This window comes from Malus domestica, chromosome 12, assembly GCF_042453785.1.
Source record: "Malus domestica chromosome 12, GDT2T_hap1".
NCBI lineage: Eukaryota > Viridiplantae > Streptophyta > Magnoliopsida > Rosales > Rosaceae > Malus > Malus domestica.
In genome coordinates this window covers 8,386,618-8,408,740 of record NC_091672.1, presented here as the reverse complement: position 1 = coordinate 8,408,740, position 22,123 = coordinate 8,386,618, and the positions used below count along the sequence as shown (strand labels likewise).

The following is a 22,123-nucleotide window of genomic DNA, read 5'->3' as shown; positions in this document are numbered from 1 at the left end:
TCACCTCGTGTGACGGTCATACTGAAAAATCTCACTGGTGATGCGTTGCATGCATCACTTTTTGGTAGCCCGTCAAGTTATTGATGCTACTTTTGTCTTTGGCAGTACTAGGAAACGGGAAACATAGCTACTAGATGCATGTAAATCCATGTATGATATGTTTATGAGTATTGTTACCCTCATTATATTTTTCATATTGTATTTGTACTACCTTTTAATAGAAGTAGGGTCCATTATCAACTAAAAAAAAGAAGTAGAGCTTACTAACACATGCGAGACCTATCTCTATTAGAGATATGATATAAATGTGATATGACAAATGTGATAAGAGTAGCATTTTTGTATATTTAATCAAATCTTTCTTTCTTTCTTTCTGTACAACAAACATGACACTTGCTATGCGATGTACGTTAGAGGAGATTTTTTTTTAGGTAATAAAAAATTATCAAGAAACGACCATGAATGTACATAGGACAAAAATGTCCCAGAAAACTAGAAATGACACGATTCAAACTTAAAGATCTCTCACTTGCAAATCAAGAAAAATATCACTAAACTGCAGTACGAAATTACATTTATTGAACTTTGAAAGGGCATGCATGGTTGACATTTCTCATATATGGTGTTAGTTAGAATTCATCTGCCTAATTAAGTATTTAGATATATAGATGTCTTGCAGACTCAGCACAACAGGGTGCTTATCTGTCATTTAGTACCCTCAAACATCTTAGAAAAAGAAGATGTAGTCATCATGGCACCCCAAACATTTTCAAATTAAGGTATACCCCAAAAGATGTACATTACGCTAACACATATTACTCTCAAGTCCTATGTACATCGACCTTGCAACTACTGACTCAGACCCGTGTACCCTTCTAAACTTTATATTTATTTTTATTTTGAGAACTGTTATTAGCATTTCATAAATCTTATTCTATACTTCTTATAAATATATTTTTCTTTCTAATTATAGAAAGTTTGGAATATAAAATAAAATTTTTAGAGTACCAACAACAATTTTCTTTATTTTTTTGTCATAAAACAACCTTAAGGCTATATTACCTGCATGCAATGGCTAGAGTAATTTTTATACTACTGCAGTAGGATGTGCGTAGTGACTAGATAACACTTGAATAAACGGTGACAATCAATTTAAAAAACGTCGCACTTCACTAAGAAAAATTGAAATCAATATGTTCCATTTGCTTTTAGATTATACGATTTCCAGAGCAACTAAACTGTCCGCCAAACAATAAAACCTAGTTTTAATATTAAATAGTTTATACACTTTAATATTAAAAGACTACTTAGGCACATAAAATGTTTTAGATAAAATTCAGTTTTATGAATTTATTCTCAAGTTCAACCTGAGATTTCAAGAATCTTTTTCTTCATACTCTTACTCTACATGGTACAACAAAGCAAGCCTAAAGACACAAATACTCACACTGATAAAGAAAAGAGAAAGAAAAAAAGCTTATTTTGATGAATGAAACATAAAATCGGCTGTTTGGAGGCTCCACATGAAGTATAACTTCTTTTTTTCTTTTCATGTTGTATCAATTTTAATGATGCAATACGACTAGTGAAACTGATCTAAACCAGAAGATAAATTTTCAGTATATAATAACTACCAAACCTATGAAGATATTTCATTGGACGTCTACCTAAAAGTATAGACATTTCGCACAAACATGAAAATATTTCGTTTGGGATCTACTGACGTTTTAAAACAATTTCGGTACTACTGAAATACTAAGATAAATCTTGTCGAAAATTACGTGCTTTCAGTTGGAAGCTACTGACTTAATAAAATCGTGTACTGCCAGGGGAATGTGAGGGCAGTTTGGACAAGTTTATGAGTATATTATATAAGATAGTTCTTCGTATATGTAGGCGTGGGGTTTTCCCTTTCTGAAAATCTCATGTATAATATCATGATTCTGCAATACAAGATCTGTTGCGTGCAAAATAGCATGTAGTGATGATTAATTAATCGAATAGCACATATATTAAACGACATATTCCAACCATATAAACATTAGAGATATAATAAACATCTATTTAAAAAAGAAAATTTACATGAAGGATCCAAATTTTACAGAGAATTATGTCAGAGAGAGAGTCGTGTACATTAAACGTTGTGGTATATTATTCGTAGTTGATCATCATGGTGGGATAAGAATATTCTAAACCCCTCATCATGTTGGCTACTTTGATTAGGTTAGCAAGTATTAAGTATACATAACATGATAATTATTAAAGATCAATGATTCAATGTAGACAAAGACCTTCAACCTATATATGTCTGCAGGTACGCTAAAAGGTATTTCTGTTAACAACGACACAACATTTTGATGCACATTATCTCAAATAATATGATAACAAGATATCCAAATTTATGTCCCTTCGGGGACATCCGATAAAATTGGAACGATACAGAGAAGATTAGCATGGCCCCTGCGCAAGGATAACACGCATAAATCGAAAAATGGTCCAAATTCAAAAAAAAAAAAAAAAAATCCAAATTTATGGAAAATGCCAAATCTTAACGTGTTATCATACGAAGATAGTGAAGTCTTTTTTTTCGTGGTGTTTATAGAGTAGTTTTTTTTTCTTGTGAAGTTAAATCTTCACGAGTGCTATTTCCGTTGGTGGTTGGATGTGAGTCATTTGTAGTTGAGGAATTATGTTGTATTTCTCATGGGATTGTAATTGAGAAGGATGTTTTATTCTTTGGTATGTGTAGCCTCTGTTGAAGTGTTACTCCGACATTCTTTTTTAATGATACGGCCTCGTAGTCATGGTGGGATTATGAGTAATAAGCTAAGGTTTAGGGATTGCATTGGGTTAAAGCAGGGTGATTTAATAGTTAGTGTTGGATTAGATTACTAGAGGCTAAAGGATTTCAAAGGGATAAACCCTAATGTCGATGGGAGGATCAAGGCTTTATAAGTGGGCTTTAGGGTTTCTTTATGGACGGGACCATAGAGCCCATGCCCCTATGTATATGAGAGATCCCAGCGCATACTAACACACGCAACAAATTCCCAAAGTTCCCGTATGATTCGCCTAGATTAATGTAAAGATTTAGGGTTACAATCTCTGTTGCAAAGTTTGAATATTCTTATGCGATCCCTGGGGTTGCAAAGTGTTTATTTAGGGTTGCTGATCCGAGGGTCGAAGTGACTTAATCTCCGGCACATGTAGTTGTGCTTGATGGTTCTTCACGGGTGTGGTGAAGAATGTAGAGAGCTTATTGATTGTTTGAGAGTTTGGGGGTTTGAGCGTCTGGGGTCCGAGGATGTGTTTTTGAGGGTCTTTCTTTGTGAGCTTCGTATTTGGGCTCTCCAAGTATTAATTTAGTCTTGACTTGGTCTTAATTTTGGACTTGATTATTAATGAAAGAACCAAGACTTGATTTGAGCTTGGTTCCTGATTTGACTTCATCAAATAATTCTAGATTTAATTAAATAATCTTTTATTTAAATAAATCAATCAATCACTTTTTATCCATAATTTGGTCATCCTTGATTTGGCCAATCTTTCCCGATTTGGTATCTTCATTTGTTTTAAATTTAAATCAATTAATTTCTTCGATTTAAATTAAAGGAAAAATTACACATAAGATATACTTTTAATACTTAATTTTATATTGAGACAACACTTTTTAAACATTTCAAGGTGAGAGAAAAGTTAATACATGTAAAAGATGACATCATTAGCTTTTTTTTCTCTAGATTGTAAGTTACAGATATACCCTTTATAGTGTTAAAAGTCTTTTCACAATTCTTTCTCTTCATCTGTTACTTCTTTCTCTCTTCAAGAAATATTAGGCCGAAGATGAAGTTGGAGATGAGCTTGAAAGATTGGCAATCAACGAGAAGCTTCTCAAATCCAGTTCAATTTCGTTTCAATTTCTTTCTTTTTTTCATTGATTTGACGTCTTGGTCGTGTTGTAAGTGTAAATTCTTAAATTTTTGTACTTTAATTTCTTCTTCACTTTCTTGCAGCCAAACAGATCACAAACAAAAAGCCAGAAAGGAACATCAAGAGGCACATATGAATGAGCAATCAAGAAGCCCTTAAAGGATTCCCAGCGAAAGTGGCAAACACCAAACTGAAGCACAGCGAACTTCTCGACCGAGTCCATCTTGAAGTACCAGACGTTGGCGCAATTAAACTGATTATGCAAAAATGGTGAAATACGGGTTGAACTGATTTTGCAAAAATGGTCGAAGATAGGTGAATTGATTATGAAAAAATAGTCAAGGACAGGTTAACTGATTGTGCAAAAATAGTTGAGGACGGATTGAGCTGATTCTCCAATAATGGTCGAGGACAGGTTGAACTAATTCTGAAAAAATAGTCGAGGACGGGTTAACTGATTCTACAAACATGGTTGATGATGGATTGAATTGATTCTGCAAAAACAGTCGAGGACGGGTTGAATCGATTTTGCAAAAATGATCAAGGACGGGTTGAAATGATTCAACGAAAATAGTCGAGGATTGATTTAACTTATTCTAGTGATAAAAGATACAAATTGTATCTACATATAGTTTCAAAACACGTTAATTTTGTTGAAGTTGTGAAGGATGGGTTATATTAACAGCCCTATAGCCTTAGGGTTATGACTGGTATTTTAAAACATTGTTTCCATGTTTTGGGTTGTGCTTTAGTTATTTTTATGTTTTCTTCTCTCCTTGACATGTTTAAAAACTAGTCGAGTTCCTTGAAATATAGTGAAAGTTTTTGTCTCTATATATAAAGCTCCCTTATTTATTTCTTTGATTTTAGTTTTAATTTATTCTTCCAAACCCTGGTTGGTTTCTTTGATTTATTTTCGTATTTATTATAGTCAACTAATGTCTTCCTCATGTTGTAAAGAAAACTATGGGGAAACAACTAATGTCCACAACTCATCATATTTGGTGGAAATAGTTATATATAGAGAGACAAGTACCAACAATTACTCAACATATATAAATTTTGATAAGATTATTAGACCATCTTCCTTCTCTTCTTAGCCAATCAAACTGCAGAAGTTTAAGTTGATGACTAGTTGAACTGATTATGCAAAAATGGTTGAGGACGAGTTGAATCGATTTTGCAAAAATGGTTAAGGATGAGTTGTACCGATTCTCCAAAAATGTTTGATGACTGTTGATGCACAAATCAGTGAGGACTTTGGTACAACAAAAAGTGTTAAGTTTGTGACATTCGCTAGATTGCTCCGGTCACTAGTGTGGATAAGTATGTAAATGGATAGAGACAAGGAAGCAAACACAAGATGTACGTGGTTCACCCAGATTGGCTACATCCACGGAGTAGAGGAGTTCTCATTAATTGTGAAGGGTTTACACAAGCACATAGGTTCAAGCTCACCTTTTGTGAGTACTAGTGAATGATTTAGTATAAATGACATTAGGAAATATTGTGGGAGAATGTTCTCCTTTTATAGAAGAGAGTTTCTAGTTTTGTTCTGACATTGACACGTGTTGTGTTGTGATTGGCTTCCGATGTTGACATGTGTCGCGCTATGATTGGCTTTTGATGTCGACACGTGTCGTGCTGTAATTGGCCTCCTGGTTTGAGGGAAACTCTTATGGGCTATTGACGGTATAACATTGACCGGTGCTTGGTAGTTTCGGGATTGGTCAAGTATGGTACAAACAATGCTCCCCAAGTTCCCGAGTGAGGGAAGCTCATCGGTTGGGGACTTGCAAGATCCAAGCCGCTGAGTAATCACGAAACTTCTAAGTACCGAAGTGTGGTATCGTCTTCACTTGCCTTATCTGTCTCATAGGTAGATGTGGCATCTTCTCTGGAAGTACTCTTCCTCCATCTAAGAGTGGTATTTTTAATTGGTGGAGATGCACAAGGTAATGTATCAATTTCACTTGAAGCTTACTTGTAGTTTCAGGCTTGGTCAAGCGTGATACAAACCATGTAGTAGGAGTCCCCCAAGTCACCGAGCTAGGAGATCTGCCGAAAGAGGTGACAGACAAGGTAAGAAATCAGAGCTCCAAGCAATCAGTCTCAGATTAGAAGTTTGATTTCGAGTTTCGGCTGATTATTCTTATTCTCCCTATCTTACAGGCAGCATGAAGGATAAAGAGAAGAAAAAGGAGAAGATATGATATGAGATACTTTTTCTTTTGAAGAAGTAACTTTCCACAACCTTATTCTTGAACTGGGCTGAAGGGTTTTCTAGTTTCTTCCAGAGTATAAGGCTGACTCAAGAATTTGAGGGTCAAAACAAGTCCATCAAATTAAGAGTTCGTTCGACCTTGATGATATGGGATACTTTTGTTGTTGACAAAGTAGTGGATGTGGTATGGCGAGGCTTTGCTCTTTGGCGACGTTGCTAGTGAAAGGTTGTTGAAGTTTCTTGAGCTCTTCGGATAGGGCAGGGATGATGAGCTTGGATTTGACTTAGACTCATCCGTCTGGATTATGCGGTTTTGCAGGGAGGGCGTTGTGTTATAGTGATCTGTTCTAGCTCATCGTTGAACCTTCTGCTTCAATCTTTTGCATCACAGAAGTGGTGCGCAACCTTTGCATTTGAATGGTCCTTCAGAGCACTACTTCTCAACGACTCATCCATGCTTGGCAATTTCAGTGTAAAGAGCCAATATCGTATAAACTGTTATGAAGTATTTACCGAAATGATTCGTGACCTTGACAACAGTTGAGGATGAGTACTCGAGAGCAATGCTAGGTAAGCAACCAGGCAAATGTTCTGGGCAATTAGTTCCAGATCGAAAATTTGATTTCAGGTTCCAACTAATTGCTTTCTTTCTCATTTTCTTGCAGGTAAAAGCAAGGGCAAAGGAAAAGACAGGGAAAAGCATGATATGAGATACTCTTGCTTTTAACCCTGAGATACTCTTGCTCTGGTGTGGCTTGTTTGCAGAGGTATTATCGGGGGAAAGGAAGATGAGTATTTCGAGAGGCTTCGTTGGGAATGCCCTATCAGATATAAGGAATGGTTGAGCATTTTTGTAGGTTTGCCTGTCCGTGGAGGGTGGAGGTAGACATATATAGGAGTTTCCCCAACAAGTAGCAATGCTATTCCTTTACCCATCTTGGTCATAGCAATTTAGTGAGAGCTGCAAGCTTCATGTGTTTTAACTTTGTCAGAGCACTTTGAAAAAAATGGTTTGTGGTATCTGGAAAACTGATGTTGCGTGTGAAGATTGCAGACAAATTTTATCCAAGGAAATCTGGCTCTCGAAGTTTGGAGAGCGGTGCCTCTTCGATTTTCGAAAAAGTAATTCTGTTGGGGATCTGGCTCTCGAGATTCGAAGAGCGTTGCCTCTTTGATTTTTTAACAAGCAATCATATTAGGGATCTGGCTCTTGAGATTTAGAGAGCGGTGCCTCTTCGATTTTTGAGAAAGTGATCTTGGTAGGAGTCTGGCTCTCGAGATTCGGATAGCGGTGCCTCTTCGATTTTTGAGAAAGTAATCCTGGGTGGAGTCTGGCTCTCGAGATTCGGATAGTGGTGCCTCTTTGATTTTTGAGAAAGCAATCCTGGTGGGAGTCTAGCTTTCGAGATTCAGATCGCGGTGCCTCTTCGATTTTTGAGAAAACAATCCTAGTGGGAGTCTGGCTCTCGAGATTCGAGGAGTGGTGCCTCTTCGATTTTTGAGAAAGTAATCCTGTTAGGAGTATTTTCTCAATGTGAGTAAATGTTGGGCATTTTTGCCAGTCTGCCTTGCCACGGAGCACGGAGGTTGACACACATAGGGACTTTCCAGTTATCAAGCAGTGGTGCTATTCCTTTACCCTTGTGGGTAATGGTAAGGTAGCTGGACCTTCAAAATTTATGTGTCTAAACTTTGTCAAAGATTTTTGGCAAAGTTATATGTGGTACCTGATGAGCTGATGTTACGTGTGGGGATTGTCGACATATTTTACTTTGGAAAATCTGCTTTTCGAAATCCGAAGAGTGGTGCATTTTCGATTTTTGAACAAACGGCCTTGCTGCCTTTTCTTTTATAGGGGCACCAATTGTGTGTAAGAAGTACATTCAAAGAGTTATTGCTTGTAGGAAATTTCCCTTTATTTTCGTACTTCAGAGATTTATTGGACCTCATTTCTCCTTCATCATTTCTGAAAATGTCTGGCCCATCCGACCGTCGTTTTGACTTGAACTTTGGTGAAGAGGCAGCCATACCTCCTCAAGACAACATATGACGCCCATCATTCTTATTCCCTACTGGTCCTCTTACCGTTGAAGACTCTGTGATGAAGAATGATATGACCGCTGCAGTGGTGGCCAAGAACCTTCTTACTCCCAAAGATAATAGACTACTTTCCAAACGGTCTGATGAGTTGGCTGTTAAGGATTCTTTGGCTCTTAGTGTTCAGTGTGCAGGTTCTGTGTCTAATATGGCCCAACGCCTATTTGCTCGAACCCGCCAAGTTGAATCATTGGCAGCTGAAGTGATAAGTCTCAAACAAGAGATTAGAGAGCTCAAGCATGAGAATAAACAGTTGCACATGCTTGCACATGACTATGCTACAAATATGAAGAGGAAGCTTGACCAGATGCAGGAATCTGATGGTCAGATTTTACTTGATCCTTAGAGGTTTGTGGGTTTGTTCCAAAGGCATTTATTGCCTTCGTCTTCTGGGGCTGTACCGCGTAATGAAGCTCTAAATGATCAACCTCTGATGCCTCATTTTTCTGGGGTTCTGTTCAGTACTGAGGCTCTGAATGATCATCTTCCGGTGCCTTCTCTTTATGGGGCTCTACCGACTGTTGAGACTTCTCCTGAGCAACCTTTGTGAAGGCTCCCTCTTATTTGTTTATTTTGATTCATGTATATGTACATATTTGTAACTTATCAGATATGTCAATAAATAAGCTTTGCTTCATTTCAACGTATTGTGTTAAATACACCAAAGCCTTCTTCACTAAGTTCTTTGAATTTTTTCTTTTGTTGAAGCTTGTATGTTGAAGCTTTGTGAGTGAAGCATGTAGGTTGAGGTAGTGCTCCCTTAATTTCCCGAGTGAGGAAAACTTCTCGGTTGGAGACTTGAAAAATCCAAGTCATTGACTGGTCGTGAGACTTCCGAGTATCAAGGTGCAATAGCATATGGTAAGAGTCCCCCAAGTCTCCGGTCGTGGGAGTTGACGAAGGAGGTGTCTTGCTAGTAGCCAAGTTTCCAAAGTAACAAAACTTCACCATTTTCCTTTCTAAGTGGTAGCCCAAAACTCCTACTTCATATATATTTGTTATGAAAGTTGTTAGGCCTAAAGAAGAAGAGACCTAGGCAAATTTTTTTTTCGATCTTTTTTTTTTTAATTTTCAAATTTTCGAATATATATATATATTTAAGCTTTTTGGTGAAGCTTTGGTGTTGAAGCTTTGTTGGGTACCATGAATTGATTTTGCTTCACACTATCTTGATCAAGAGTGTGTGAAGCTTTTGTAGGTGAAGCTTTTGGGTTGAAGCTTTGTAGGTGAAGCTTTGGAGTTGAAGCTTTTGTAGGTGAAGCTTTTGTAGGTGAAGCCTTGGAGTTGAAGCTTTGGAGTTGAAGCTTTATAGGTGAAGCTTTTGTATTGAAGCTTTGTAGGTGAAGCTTTGGACTTGGAGCTTTTGTAGGTGAAGCTTTGGAGTTAAAGCTTTTGTAGGTGAAGCTTTGGAGTTGAAGCTTTGTAGGTGAAACTTTTGTGTTGAAGCTTTGGAGTTGAAGCTTTGTAGGTGAAGCTTTGATGTTGAAACTTTGTAAGTGAAGTTTTTGTGTTGAAGATTTGTAGGTGAAGCTTTGGACTTGAAGCTTTTGTAGGTAAAGCTTTGGAGTTGAAGCTTTTGTAGGTGAAGCTTTTGTTGGCACCATAAATTGGTTTTGCTTCACACTGTCTTGATCAAGAGTGTGTGAAGTTTTTGAGAATTGTAGTTGCCCCCCATTGATGAAGTTTTTGTTGGCACCATAAATTGGTTTTGCTTCACACTATCTTGATCAAGAGTGTGTGAAGCTTTTGAGAATTATAGTTGCCTTCCATTGATGAAGTTTTTGTTGGAACCATAAATTGGTTTTGCTTCACACTGTCTTGATCAAGAATGTGTGAAGCTTTTGAGAATTGTGGTTGCCCTCCATTGATGAAGCTCTTGTAGGCACCATAAATTGGTTTTGCTTCACACTGTCTTGATCAAGAGTGTGTGAAGCTTTTGAGAATTGTAGTTGCCCTCTATTGATGAAGCTTTTGTTGGCACCATAAATTGGTTTTGCTTCATACTGTCTTGATCAAGAGTGTGTGAAGCTTTTGAGAATTATGGTTGCCCTCCATTGATGAACCTCTTGTTGGCACCATAAATTAGTTTTGCTTCACACTGTCTTGATCAAGAGTGTGTGAAGCTTTTGAGAATTATGGTTGAACTCCATAAATAATTTTTTTTTTAGGGGGAGAGGGGGTGCTGCAAGTTTGAAATTTGAAAACTCCCTAGTTTGTGTGGAAGTTTGAAGACTTTCCATGTGGCGTTTTCTCATGGTTTGAATTTTGAATTTTGAATTTCTTTGGCCATGTTGAACCTTATAAGAATGATAAGTTTCCACTATTTTCACAAGTGTATGCCTTGGAGGTCATAACATAGTTACAATAAGAAACTAATTAATCAAAGCATAATCTAAGAAGATCTAAATTAATCCTTGCGTGATACTCCTCCAACAGGTTTAGTCGACGTATGTATCAAATAAATGGATCCATGCATTATGATAATGCATGTTAATTATTATACTAATACGGTCCAACTTTTGATACATATAATGAAATGCAGGACAATAACAACACATATTAAGCCAGCTCAACACAGCTGTGTTCATAGACATTGGCAAATCTCATATTGCCCTTCTAATTTAGGACAAAGCGGGCAAACAACCCCTATGCTAGTCACATTAACATTGTTGCACAGAGCTTTAGCTGTTTTCCTTCCTTCGTGTTGGAGGTTAATATCTTGCAATATAATCCCCAGACAAGGGAAGCTCTTGCTGCAATCGAATTTTATAGCAACATCTGAAGCACTTGTTCCTTTGATGTTTTTGTACACCACATTTTTGACTTCAACTGCTGATCTCTGTGATTAATATTGAACCAATAGATACGTCATTTTCGATCAAGAAATTAAGCGATAGAAGTTGGTTTGGTCTCGTGGTATTTCTATAAATTACCTGTTCTTTGCACGGTATCTTTCTGTCACAGTAATATTGGTCTATAAGTATGGGGTTGGTAACATTATGCATTTCAATGTTCTGAAATCTGATGTTGCTTGCACTTCCTGATCCTCCCTGCATATATATCACCTTGCTGGTTTTTGTATGTACTTTGTACTCAAAGCTCAGTAAGCACATCTAATTAATTGAAGTACTTTGAAACTCTACCTGCCACGTTTTGATCCGAATTCCATTTGTAGTTCCATAAAGTTTTGCTCCATTCACTGCAATATGCGAAACATACGCTTTTGAGTTTCCAGATCCCAAGCTTCCAATACTGAGGTCATTGTGAAAACCCTTTTGTCAGTCAGACCGGCATATTATGTTATCAAACTATCAATCGAGAATCGATTAAAACAAATCCCAATAATAAATATTACAAAATTAAACCTGATACCATGGCCTGATCCGCAGGTTATGTTCGAAGCTTGCACCGTTTTGGATCCATTTACAATAGAAAGACAATCATCACCTAATTAATTAAACACAGCTAAATTATACATCATGAGTTAATATTATAGGACACTTGGATGTTTCTATTAAGTACCTGTGGCTATAACACAGCTTGTGATCAATATGTTTTGAGTATCTGTAACATGAATTCCGTCGGTGTTGGGGCTTTTTGGTGGTGCAGTTATTGAGAGATTGGAAACTTCAACATTCATGCATTTCTGGAAAGACACATGAATTTGTTGTCCATCTTGAATTGTGAGGTTCCTCACCATCAAATTCTTGCTCTTATAGAAGGTGAGTGTCTGCAGCCAAAATACACGAGTAAAACTCATTCAGAAACTCCAAAATACACGAGTAAAACTCATTCAGAAACATAGAAAAGAAAAATTGCTATCATATATATGTAGAAAACGTACCCATGCAAATACCCCATTTTTTAGTCTAAAAGCGGCTCCAATTCTATCTTAGGAAGTAATTTTTACATGCTTTTTTAACTTTTTGCTTTTTGTGACTTTTAAATTGAGCAAATCAAAAGAGAATCAAGTATCAGAATTACGAAGAGACGTGTAAAAAACGAAAAAGAGTGGGCATAAATTACTCCCTCTATCTTATTTTAGGAAAAATAATTATGATTACTTTAATTTGAACTATATTTTTTCTGTACAATTTGTATTATATATACTACAAAGTGTTAACGTTCTATACAATACTGCTATTGGACCACTTTGATGCTCAGTTCTAATACAGATAGGTCCATGTAGAGAGGTGATTAATAATGTGCTGAATGAATGTGGTATGATAATTGAAACCTTGAATATGTCCTTTCTTTCCAACAACAGAAATCCCTTTTAAAAGAAACTGCAAAAACAAACAAAAAATGGCTGCAATTTTCTTCCCGCTAATTTTTGTGTTTACTACACATGCATATAAATTTCCATTCAGAATCACTTATATATAATTCTCGTAGTTAGTGAGGGAGTTAGGATTTCATGTGAGGGCCTCTTACATACATATGTAATTTGAACCCAAAACATGAGAGATTGGAGTATTTGCATAAAAATTTAAAGACCCTAAATTCAAGAAAGAGAACTAAAAACATTGTATAAGCCTAGAAACCCGAATATGAGGTAAAGAGTAAGCAAGAATTTTTTGAAATATAAGTTAAAGCTAAAGAAAAGTTGATAGAATAAGGAGGGGAAGTGAAGATTAATGCACCGCAATAAGAGAGATGGAGAGAAAAGTGAGGACTCCAGAAAAGAGTTTATATTAAGAACACACTTGAATTTTAAGGGTATTAGACTGATATGCAGCAACATCTATTAGAATAGTAAGAAAAAAAAAGCAGGATGGGCCATAGATCATTTTAGTCCATTCGTGACTCTTCCATGCTTGCAATACTATGAATGTTTTTTTAGTTAACATCTGATAATTGAAAAGAATTTCATCATATGTGTGTCCTTTTCCTTGTTTATTGAAGGGAATCCGAACTCAAGTTAACCATTACAAAATACTGTTTAGCACCAATTAGCATAAAAATTTCTTGCAAAAATACTCCCAAACGTGTCTTCAAAAGAGAACATCTAGGTTAACTGGCCCAAATTAACAATAATACATGATATTTAAAATTTGCATTTTTGCTTTAATTACGCAATATTGTTGATCAAGACTGAAGACCGCATGTAACAAATTAATTTTCTGTTTTATAAGCATATATATAAGTGTTTTTTTTTTAAATAAACAATAACAGTAAAAGTTAAATTGTTAGTTGTTAAGGGGGAGGGAGGTGGGTGGGGATTGAACCCGCACCAGAGTGTATAAGCATGATCGCTTTCCACCACTGCGGTAAAGCGACATTTGTTGTATGTGTTTATCAAGGACATGAAGTTATATACCGTTGGTGCGTCCTTGCAGGGCTGCAAATCAATACTGAAAAACTTATAGTCAGCAATTAATTAACCAAGGGATCCTCTCCGATCCCTTCTACCAAGTCAACCAAATCAAATAATTCGGACTCTTGAAATTTGATCTAACGATTAAAGTTATTATAACTTTTAAAGTGGGCTCCTGTTTGTAGCCGTTGGATCAAATTTCAAAAGTTCGGATTGTTTGATTTGATGGACTTGGTGGAAATGATCCGGAGATGATCCCTTTCCAAGTACAAGTATCTAATTATAAACAGAATTAGGATATATATGATTTTGTTGTGTTGGTAATTAATAAAGTACCTTCGATTTATCGGTTTTGCATGAATTTTGCCACCAATTTTTCCCATTGCCATTGATGGCCCCACCACCTTCAACCACCAAATTGGAAACACTGTCAAAGATAAGCCAGTGTCTACCGTCTTTGCTGAAGTCAGATCGATCATCAGAAGCTATTAACGTTCCCAGAATCTGAAATCTCCAAATTTTAATTTGTTCAAATAAACCTAAACATAAATCTTAAGCTTCGAACGCCAGTCTACAACGTACAGTACATAATTTATATAACTCACCTGCACTGTAAGTTGAGATTTGCAAGGACCTGAAAATCTGATTGGTTTAATACGATACGTCTTCTTAGGCGCCACCATAACAGCTTCCTTAGATGAACAAGCTACCTTCCAAGCCATCTCAAAAGCCTGGAAGAGCTCATATGTAAAGATTGACCAATTATTAGAGATATTCTACGGTATAAAGAAAAGTTATAATATAAATTACATATTAATAGAACTCTCATTGTCGCTATTTAATATTGCGGTTTAGTAGTATTCTTTTTCACTTGTGAGTGAGAGTGAGAAGTCTTAGGTTCAATTCTCGTCAAAGGCGAGTTTGAACCACATTATTGTTAGCTCATTGTGAGGCTAAACTCCTCCCTCCCCTTCATGTAGATATCGTTTGTTAAAAAAAAAATCTCATTGTCAACCAAAACCTTATGAAATTACCATTTTAACCCTCTAATTAAAACTGAACATAAAAATGAAATATAGGCAGAATGTAATTTCACACAACCAAAATTTTACTTTTTTTAAGAATCTCACCTACATGTGATTCTAACATATCTCTAATTAAAAAATAAAAATTAAAGTTCTCTCCCCACTCCCACATTCTCTCTTCTTCTCTTCATCCAATTTAAAAACAAAAATAAAAAAATTTCACACGCTAGTAGATTAATAAGAGACATCGTATTACCTATCATGGTTATTCACTTTTGGCTCCTTACTCACGTTTAACATTGTTATAACATGATGTTAATTGGAGTCTTAAATATAATTTTTTTTTTTTTTGGAACAAAGAATTACAAGAAGGGGTGTGATATCCACACACCCCTTTTACTTCTTACACACCTTTTTAATTTTTGGCTGTCGGATCAGATAAATTGAAGAAGATCAATGAACAGAAATTAGCAAATGACGTGTGAGAAGTAAAAAGAGGTATGTGGATAACACATCCCTTACAAGAAAGGTAAGGTTCGTGAAAGTTATATTTGCAGTCTAATGTTACATAGTAATGATAATTTTATAGTTAATAGCACGTAATGGAATTGTTATCACTGTAAGAAGGTTGATGTTTAGGTTGTGAACGTCCTATTGCATTGCAAGGCAGGTTGTTATGTGCAAACGTGATTGCATTACAAAATATCGTTAAACCAATGAACCAAAGGATACTATAGACTAACTCTATTATTTGCTACCTTCTTGTTATTATTACTACCATAATATTTATTTTATGTAATTACTTACCTTTGTGTCATCAGTTTCTCCATCACCCTCGGCTCCAAAATCATTAACACTGACCGTCTCAGCCGAAGATGAAGTGCTGCTATCCACTTTATCGAAGCTCTTTAAGCATAGGACATCTGCACTTTCCTTTATCAAGCCCTTGAACAAGTTACTGCCATCGTCGATCGTGTTGAAGTAAGATGGATACGCTTTGGAATCAAATTCAGATGCTTCGTCAACATACTTGTCGATGAGTTGGTTCTCATGTAAACTGCTATAACATAAAACAAAGGAGGGGAGGGTGATGATAAAGAATAGGATGAGTTCATTTTTCTGAAGAGCCATCCTACGTTTTATTCTATTTTATAATATGAGCATGCAATATATTAGATGTCCATTATGAGAATCCAATATTTATAGAGACAGACACAAGCTGGAGAAATTTTTAGTTGTGATAGGAACACAAATGGTACACCACATGTTTTTATGCAAGTGGTGGAAATTTTTAATTTTTAAGTTATTAACCTTTTAACACACATAACCCACCATTTATATAGGGACACATGGTGTATCACCTCGTGTGACGGTTATACTGAAAAATCTCATTGGTGATGCGTTGCATGCATCACTTTTTGGAAGCCCCTCAAGTTATTGATACTAATTTTGTCTTTGGCAGTACTAGGAAACGGGAAACATAGCTACTAGATGCATGTAAATCCATGTATGATATGTTTATGAGTATTGTTACCCTTATTATATTTTTCATATTGTATTTGTACTACCTTTTAATAGAAGTAGGGTCCATTATCAACTAAAAAAAAGAAGTAGAGCTTACTAACACATGCGAGACCTATCTCTATTAGAGATATGATATAAATGTGATATGAAAAATGATAAGCTCATATTTATATATATTTTACATCAAATTCACTTGTCTTTTCTTAGTTAGTTCCTTATAGTTTTGAGCTATTTACTTTGTTTTTTTGTTTTGTGTGATTTGTCAAGCAAAGAAAAGAAAAGTAGCACAAGTGGGATATTAAGTAACAAATTCGTCAAAACTGCCTATGCAGATTAGCTGACTTTGGAAGCAAGTTGCGAACAACTCAGAATGAATGAAAGAATGAGCCTTACATGCTTGGAAAGCTACAGATGTCTATTTTCTGGAGCAATTCACGGATTGTTAATATCATTTTTCTAGATGAAGTTATGGGCATTGTAACACTGAAAGGTTCAGAAAAGGCTAAGCAGATTTGGCTAATAAAATGCACTTGTTTTGTGTTTTGCTTTGTCATCAACACTCAGCAGCAAATGGGGTTATGATTGCACTCATTTGCTTTTGGAGCAAGTGGAAATGCACATCTAGAAAAGAGGATTAAGTGGAATTAGTTGGCAGCCAACGAATGCAACAGAAAACAAAGGAAAAAGTGGAACTTTTCCTTTAAAAAAAATGCCAACGGCAATCATGAACACAAATGGGTGGAGAATATGGAATTAGCTGGTATTCCACTTGGTTTTTGTGGCTTTGCGGCAAAGAAAAAGAATCATATATGACATCAACAAGAGGCAAGGTAGAAAGGAGAACAAGAACACACAGCAAAAGAAAGAAAAGAAGGGAGGAAAGAAGAAAGAAAATAAGGAAGGAAAGAAGGAAGGAAAGAAGAAGAGGCTTCACTCAATTTATCTTGGTTTTATCTTCTCAAACCCATGTTTTACTTTTGGTTTAATTTGAGAATTATGTATAACTAAATTTTTAGTAGTTAGGGGCTGTTTTGAAGCCCCGAATATGATTGAAGTTTGTTATGACATTTCGTGAATTGCTTTTATGAATGGATGAAAATTGGTTTACTACTTATGTCAGTGATGAATTCTTTATATGTTTTCTATGGATGCATACTTAGTAAGTATATCTAGGATTCAAATGCTATGAATATGTGTATGTCTGCCCTTGTTGAATGAGGACCTACATATGTTCTAGAGTAGTACTTGTTAATTGCGATTAACATGTGAACCAATTTATAGGATAAGTAAGACAACGCCAGTACTTACCATGCCTTGTGATGACTCAAACTCTTTTCATTCTTAATGATTTCTACTTGTTAAATCTATGAACACGCCATTCTAGATTGCATGCTAGGAACTAAGTTAAGTTGAAAACGCCATTCTCTTAACATTCTACGTAAGAAAGAGTAATAGGTTGTGTTCTAACATTGAGCCAACTTGAGCATCTTCATCCGGAAATAAAAGGAATTTGAATGAAACATAACATGTTTGCATGATTATTTGGTGGTGGATAGCAATTCTCCTAACTCGTTTTTCTTAAACTTGTGATCTACTCAAAATCTGTTTTTGTACTGTTTTTGTACGATTTAATTTAAATAGCAAATCAACTCCAAAAATTCCAAATATTTGTATGGGTGTCGTACTGTGTGTCTAGTGTTTGTATATAAAATTTCATAGACTTTAGATCAGTGTAAGTCAGTCTAATAATTATTTTTCGGTGGCTGGTCAGTAGGGACAACAACCAGTTTTTGTGACATTTTAAGTAGTTAGATAAAACAGTCTTCTGCGGGAAAGACCCTTATTTCATATGCTACAATTGACAAATCTTAGTGTTAATAAGGAAAATTAATAAGATATTTGTGTGCTACTTTGTGGTGTGCTTTTATAACTACCAAAAAATGATATAAGAGTAGCATTTTTGTATAATCAAATCTTTCTTTCTGTACAACAAACATGACACTTGATATGCGATGTAAGTTAGAGGATATTTTTTTTTAGGTAATAAAAAATTATCAAGAAACGACCATGAACGTACATATGACAAAAATGTCCCAGAAAACTAGTATGCACATTCTTAAATAAATGACACGATTCAAACTTAAAGATCTCTCACTTGCAAATCAAGAAAAATATTACTAAACTGTAGTACGAAATTACATTCATTGAACTTTGAAAGGGCATGCATGGTTGACATTTCTCATATATGGTGTTAGTTAGAATTCATCTGCCTAATTAAGTATTTAGATATATAGATGTCTTGCAGACTCAGCACAACAGGGAGCTTATCTGTCATTTAGGACCCTCAAACATCTTAGAAAAAGAAGATGTAGTCATCATGGCACCCCAAACATTTTCAAATTAAGGTAACCCAAAAGATGTACATTACGCTAACACATATTACTCTCAAGTCCTATGTACATCGACCTTGCAACTACTGACTCAGACCCGTGTACCCTTCTAAACTTTATATTTATTTTTATTTTAGGAACTGTTATTAGCACTTCATAAATCTTATTCTATACTCCTTATAAATATATTTTTCTTTCTAATTATAAAAAGTTTGGAATATAAAATAAATTTTTTAGAGTGCCAACAACAATTCTCTTTATTTTTTTGTCATAAAACAGCCTTAAGGCTATATTACCTGCATGCAATGGCTAGAGTAATTTTTATACTACGGCAGTAGGATGTGCGTAGTGACTAGATAACACTTGAATAAACGGTGACAATCAATTTTAAAAACGTCGCACTTCACTAAGAAAAATTGAAATCAATATGTTCCATTTGCTTTTAGATTATACGATTTCCAGAGCAACTAAACTGTCCGCCAAACAATAAAACCTAGTTTTAATATTAAATAGTTTATACACTTTAATATTAAAAGACTACTTAGGCACATAAAATGTTTTAGATAAAATTCAGTTTTATGAATTTATTCTCAAGTTCAACCTGAGATTGCAAGAATCTTTTTCTTCATACTCTCACTCTACATGGTACAACAAAGCAAGCCTAAAGACACAAATACTCACACTGATAAAGAAAAGAGAAAGAAAAAAAAGCTTATTTTGATGAATGAAACATAAAATCGGCTGTTTGGAGGCTCCACATGAAGTATAACTTTTTTTTTTCTTTTCAGGTTGTATCAATTTTAATGATGCAATACGACTAGTGAAACTCTAAACCAGAAGATAAATTTTCAGTATATAATAACTACCAAACCTATGAAGATATTTCATTGGACGTCTACCTAAAAGTATAGACATTTCGCACAAACATGAAAATATTTCGTTTGGGATGTACTGACGTTTTAAAACAATTTCGGTACTACTGAAACACTACGATAAATCTTTTCGAAAATTACGTGCTTTCAGTTGGAAGCTACTGACTTAATAAAATCGTGTAGTGCCAGGGGAATGTGAGGGCAGTTTGGACAAGTTTATGAGTATATTATATAAGATAGTTCTTCGTATATGTAGGCGTGGGGTTTTCCCTTTCTGAAAATCTCATGTATAATATCATGATTCTGCAATACAAGATCTGTTGCGTGCAAAATAGCATGTAGTGATGATTAATTAACCGAATAGCACATAAATTAAACGACATATTCCAACCATATAAAACATTAGAGATATAATAAGCATCTATTTAAAAAAGAAAATTTACATGAAGGATCCAAATTTTACAGAGAATTATGTCAGAGAGAGAGTCGTGTACGTTAAACGTTGTGGTATATTATTCGTAGTTGATCATCATGGTGGGATAAGAATATTCTAAACCCCTCATCATGTTGGCTACTTTGATTAGGTTAGCAAGTATTAAGTATACATAACATGATAATTATTAAAGATCAATGATTCAATGTAGACAAAGACCTTCAACCTATATATGTCTGCAGGTACTCTACAAAGGTATTTCTGTTAACAACGACACAACATTTTGATGCACATTATCTCAAATAATATGATAACAAGATATCCAAATTTATGTCGGACATCCGATAAAATTGGAACGATACAGAGAAGATTAGTATGGCCCTTGTGCAAGGATGACACGCATAAATCGAGAAATGGTCCAAATTTTTAGAAAAAAAAAAGATATCCAAATTTATGGAAAATGCCAAATCTTAACGTGTTATCATACAAAGGTAGTGAAGTCTTTTTTTCGTGGTGTTTATAGAGAAGTTTTTTTGCTTGTGAAGTTAAATTTTCACGAGTGCTATTTCCATTGGTGGTTGGATGTGAGTCATTTGTAGTTGAGGAATTATGTTGTATTTCTCATGGGATTGTAATTCTGAAGGATGTTTTATTCTTTGGTATGTGTAGCCTCTGTTGAAGTGTTACTCCGACATTCTTTTTGAATGATACGGCCTCGTAGTCATTGTGGGATTATGAGTAATAAGCTAAGGTTTAGTGGTTGCATTGAGTTAAAGTAGGGTGATTTAATAGTTAGTGTTGGATTAGATTACTAGAGGCTAAAGGAGTTCAAAGGGATAAACCCTAATGTTGATGGGAGGATCAAGGCTTTATAAGTGGGCTTTAGGATTTCTTTATGGACGGGACTATAGAGCCCATGCCCCTATGTATATGAGAGATCCCAGCGCATACTAACACACGCAACAAATTCCCAAAGTCCCCATATGATTCGCCTAGATTAATGTGAAGATTTAGGGTTACAATCTCTATTGCAAAGTTTGAATATTCTTATGCGATCCCTGGGGTTGCAAAGTGTATATTTAGGGTTGCTGATCCGAGGGTCGAAGTGACTTGATCTCCGGCACATGTAGTTGTGCTTGATGGTTCTTCACGGGTGTGGTGAAGAATGTAGAGAGCTTATTGATTGTTTGAGAGTTTGGAAGTTTGAGCGTCTGGGTTTGAGGATGTGTTTTTGAGGGTCTTTCTTTGTGAGCCTCGTATTTGGGCTCTCCAAGTATTGATTTAGTCTCGACTTGGTCTTAATTTTGGACTTGATTAATTAATGAAAGAACCAAGACTTGATTTGAGCTTGGTTCCTGATTTGACTTCATCAAATAATTCTTGATTTAATTAAATAATCTTTGATTTTGTTGATGCACAAAATCAGCGAGGACTTTGGTACAACAGAAAGTGTCAGGTTTGTGACCTTCGCTTGGTTGCTTCGATCACTAGTGAAGATAAGTACGTAAATGAATAAGGACAAGGAAGCAAACACAAGATGTATGTGGTTCACCCAGATCGGCTACGTCCACGGAGTAAAGGAGTTCTCATTAATTGTGAAGGGTTTACACAAATACATAGGTTCAAGCTCTCATTTTGTGAGTTCTAGTGAATAGTTTAGTACAAAATGACATTAGAGATTATTGTGGGAGAATGATCCCTATTTATAGATGAGAGTTTCTAGTTTTGTTCTAACATTGACACGTGTCATGTTGTGATTGGCTTTTGATGTTGACACGTGTTGAGCTGTGATTGGCTTCTGATGTCGACACGTGTCGCATTATGATTGGCCTCCTGGTTGAAGGGAAGCTCTTCTGGGTCCTTGATGGTATAACGTTGACCGGTGCTCAGTAGTTTCGGGATTGGTCAAGTATGGTACAAACAGTGCTCCCCTAAGTTCCAGAGTGAGGGAAGCTCATCGGTTGGGGACTTGCAAGATCCAAGCCATTGAGTAATCACGAAACTTCTAAGTACTGAAGTGTGGTATCATTTTCACGTGCCTTATCTGTCTCATATGTAGATGTGGCATCTTCTCTGGAAGTACTTTTCCTCCATCCATGGGTGGTATCTTTAACCGATGAAGATGCACAAGGTAATGTATCAATTTCACTTGAAGCTTACTTGTAGTTTCGGGCTTGGTCAAGTGCGATACAAACCCTATAGTAGGAGTCCCCCAAGTCGCCGAGCTAGGAGATCTGCCGAAAGCGGTGACAAACAAGGTAAGCAGTCAAACTTCCAAGCAAGCAACCCAGGATCGGAGGTTCGACTTTGG

The 22,123-nt window shown here is 35.8% G+C and overlaps 1 protein-coding gene and 2 non-coding genes across 8 annotated transcripts; 2 read left to right on the top strand and 1 right to left on the bottom strand.

Moving 5' to 3' along the window:
- The first annotated feature begins 2,403 nt into the window (after positions 1 to 2,403).
- On the top strand, positions 2,404 to 2,506 carry LOC114820279 (U6 spliceosomal RNA). The gene has a single exon (XR_003767771.1). It is a non-coding gene; the product is annotated as a U6 spliceosomal RNA (small nuclear RNA).
- Positions 2,507 to 10,703: 8,197 nt separating this feature from the next.
- LOC103423263 (polygalacturonase-like) lies at positions 10,704 to 15,767 on the bottom strand. Of its 6 annotated transcripts, none has more exons than XM_008361330.4 (9): positions 15,401 to 15,767; positions 14,174 to 14,299; positions 13,905 to 14,072; positions 13,572 to 13,592; positions 11,774 to 11,981; positions 11,617 to 11,698; positions 11,395 to 11,503; positions 11,185 to 11,301; positions 10,704 to 11,090 (listed from the first exon to the last, which is right to left on the bottom strand). In XM_008361330.4, the coding sequence occupies exons 1-9, from the start codon at positions 15,722 to 15,724 to the stop codon at positions 10,836 to 10,838; spliced, it is 1,410 nt and encodes a 469-aa protein (XP_008359552.2). In that variant the 5' UTR covers positions 15,725 to 15,767; the 3' UTR covers positions 10,704 to 10,835. The 6 variants fall into 6 exon arrangements, with proteins under 6 accessions (XP_008359552.2, XP_028946401.1, XP_028946400.1 ...); XM_029090568.2 differs by having other exon boundaries at positions 11,395 to 11,450; positions 11,624 to 11,698; positions 15,401 to 15,755; XM_029090567.2 differs by lacking the exon at positions 13,572 to 13,592 and having other exon boundaries at positions 15,401 to 15,764.
- A 4,365-nt stretch (positions 15,768 to 20,132) lies between these two features.
- LOC114820280 (U6 spliceosomal RNA) lies at positions 20,133 to 20,240 on the top strand. Its single transcript, XR_003767772.1, has one exon. It is a non-coding gene; the product is annotated as a U6 spliceosomal RNA (small nuclear RNA).
- The last annotated feature ends 1,883 nt before the right edge of the window (positions 20,241 to 22,123 follow it).

Coding starts and splice junctions, on each gene's coding strand:
- LOC103423263 (XM_008361330.4), bottom strand. CDS start 15,724: ATGGCTCTTCAGAAAAATGAACTCATCCTATTCTTTATCATCACCCTC. Junction 14,300..15,400: donor GAGAAACTGATGACACAAAG/GTAAGTAATTAC, acceptor GAGCTCTTCCAG/GCTTTTGAGATGGCTTGGAA. Junction 14,073..14,173: donor AATCTCAACTTACAGTGCAG/GTGAGTTATATA, acceptor TGGAGATTTCAG/ATTCTGGGAACGTTAATAGC.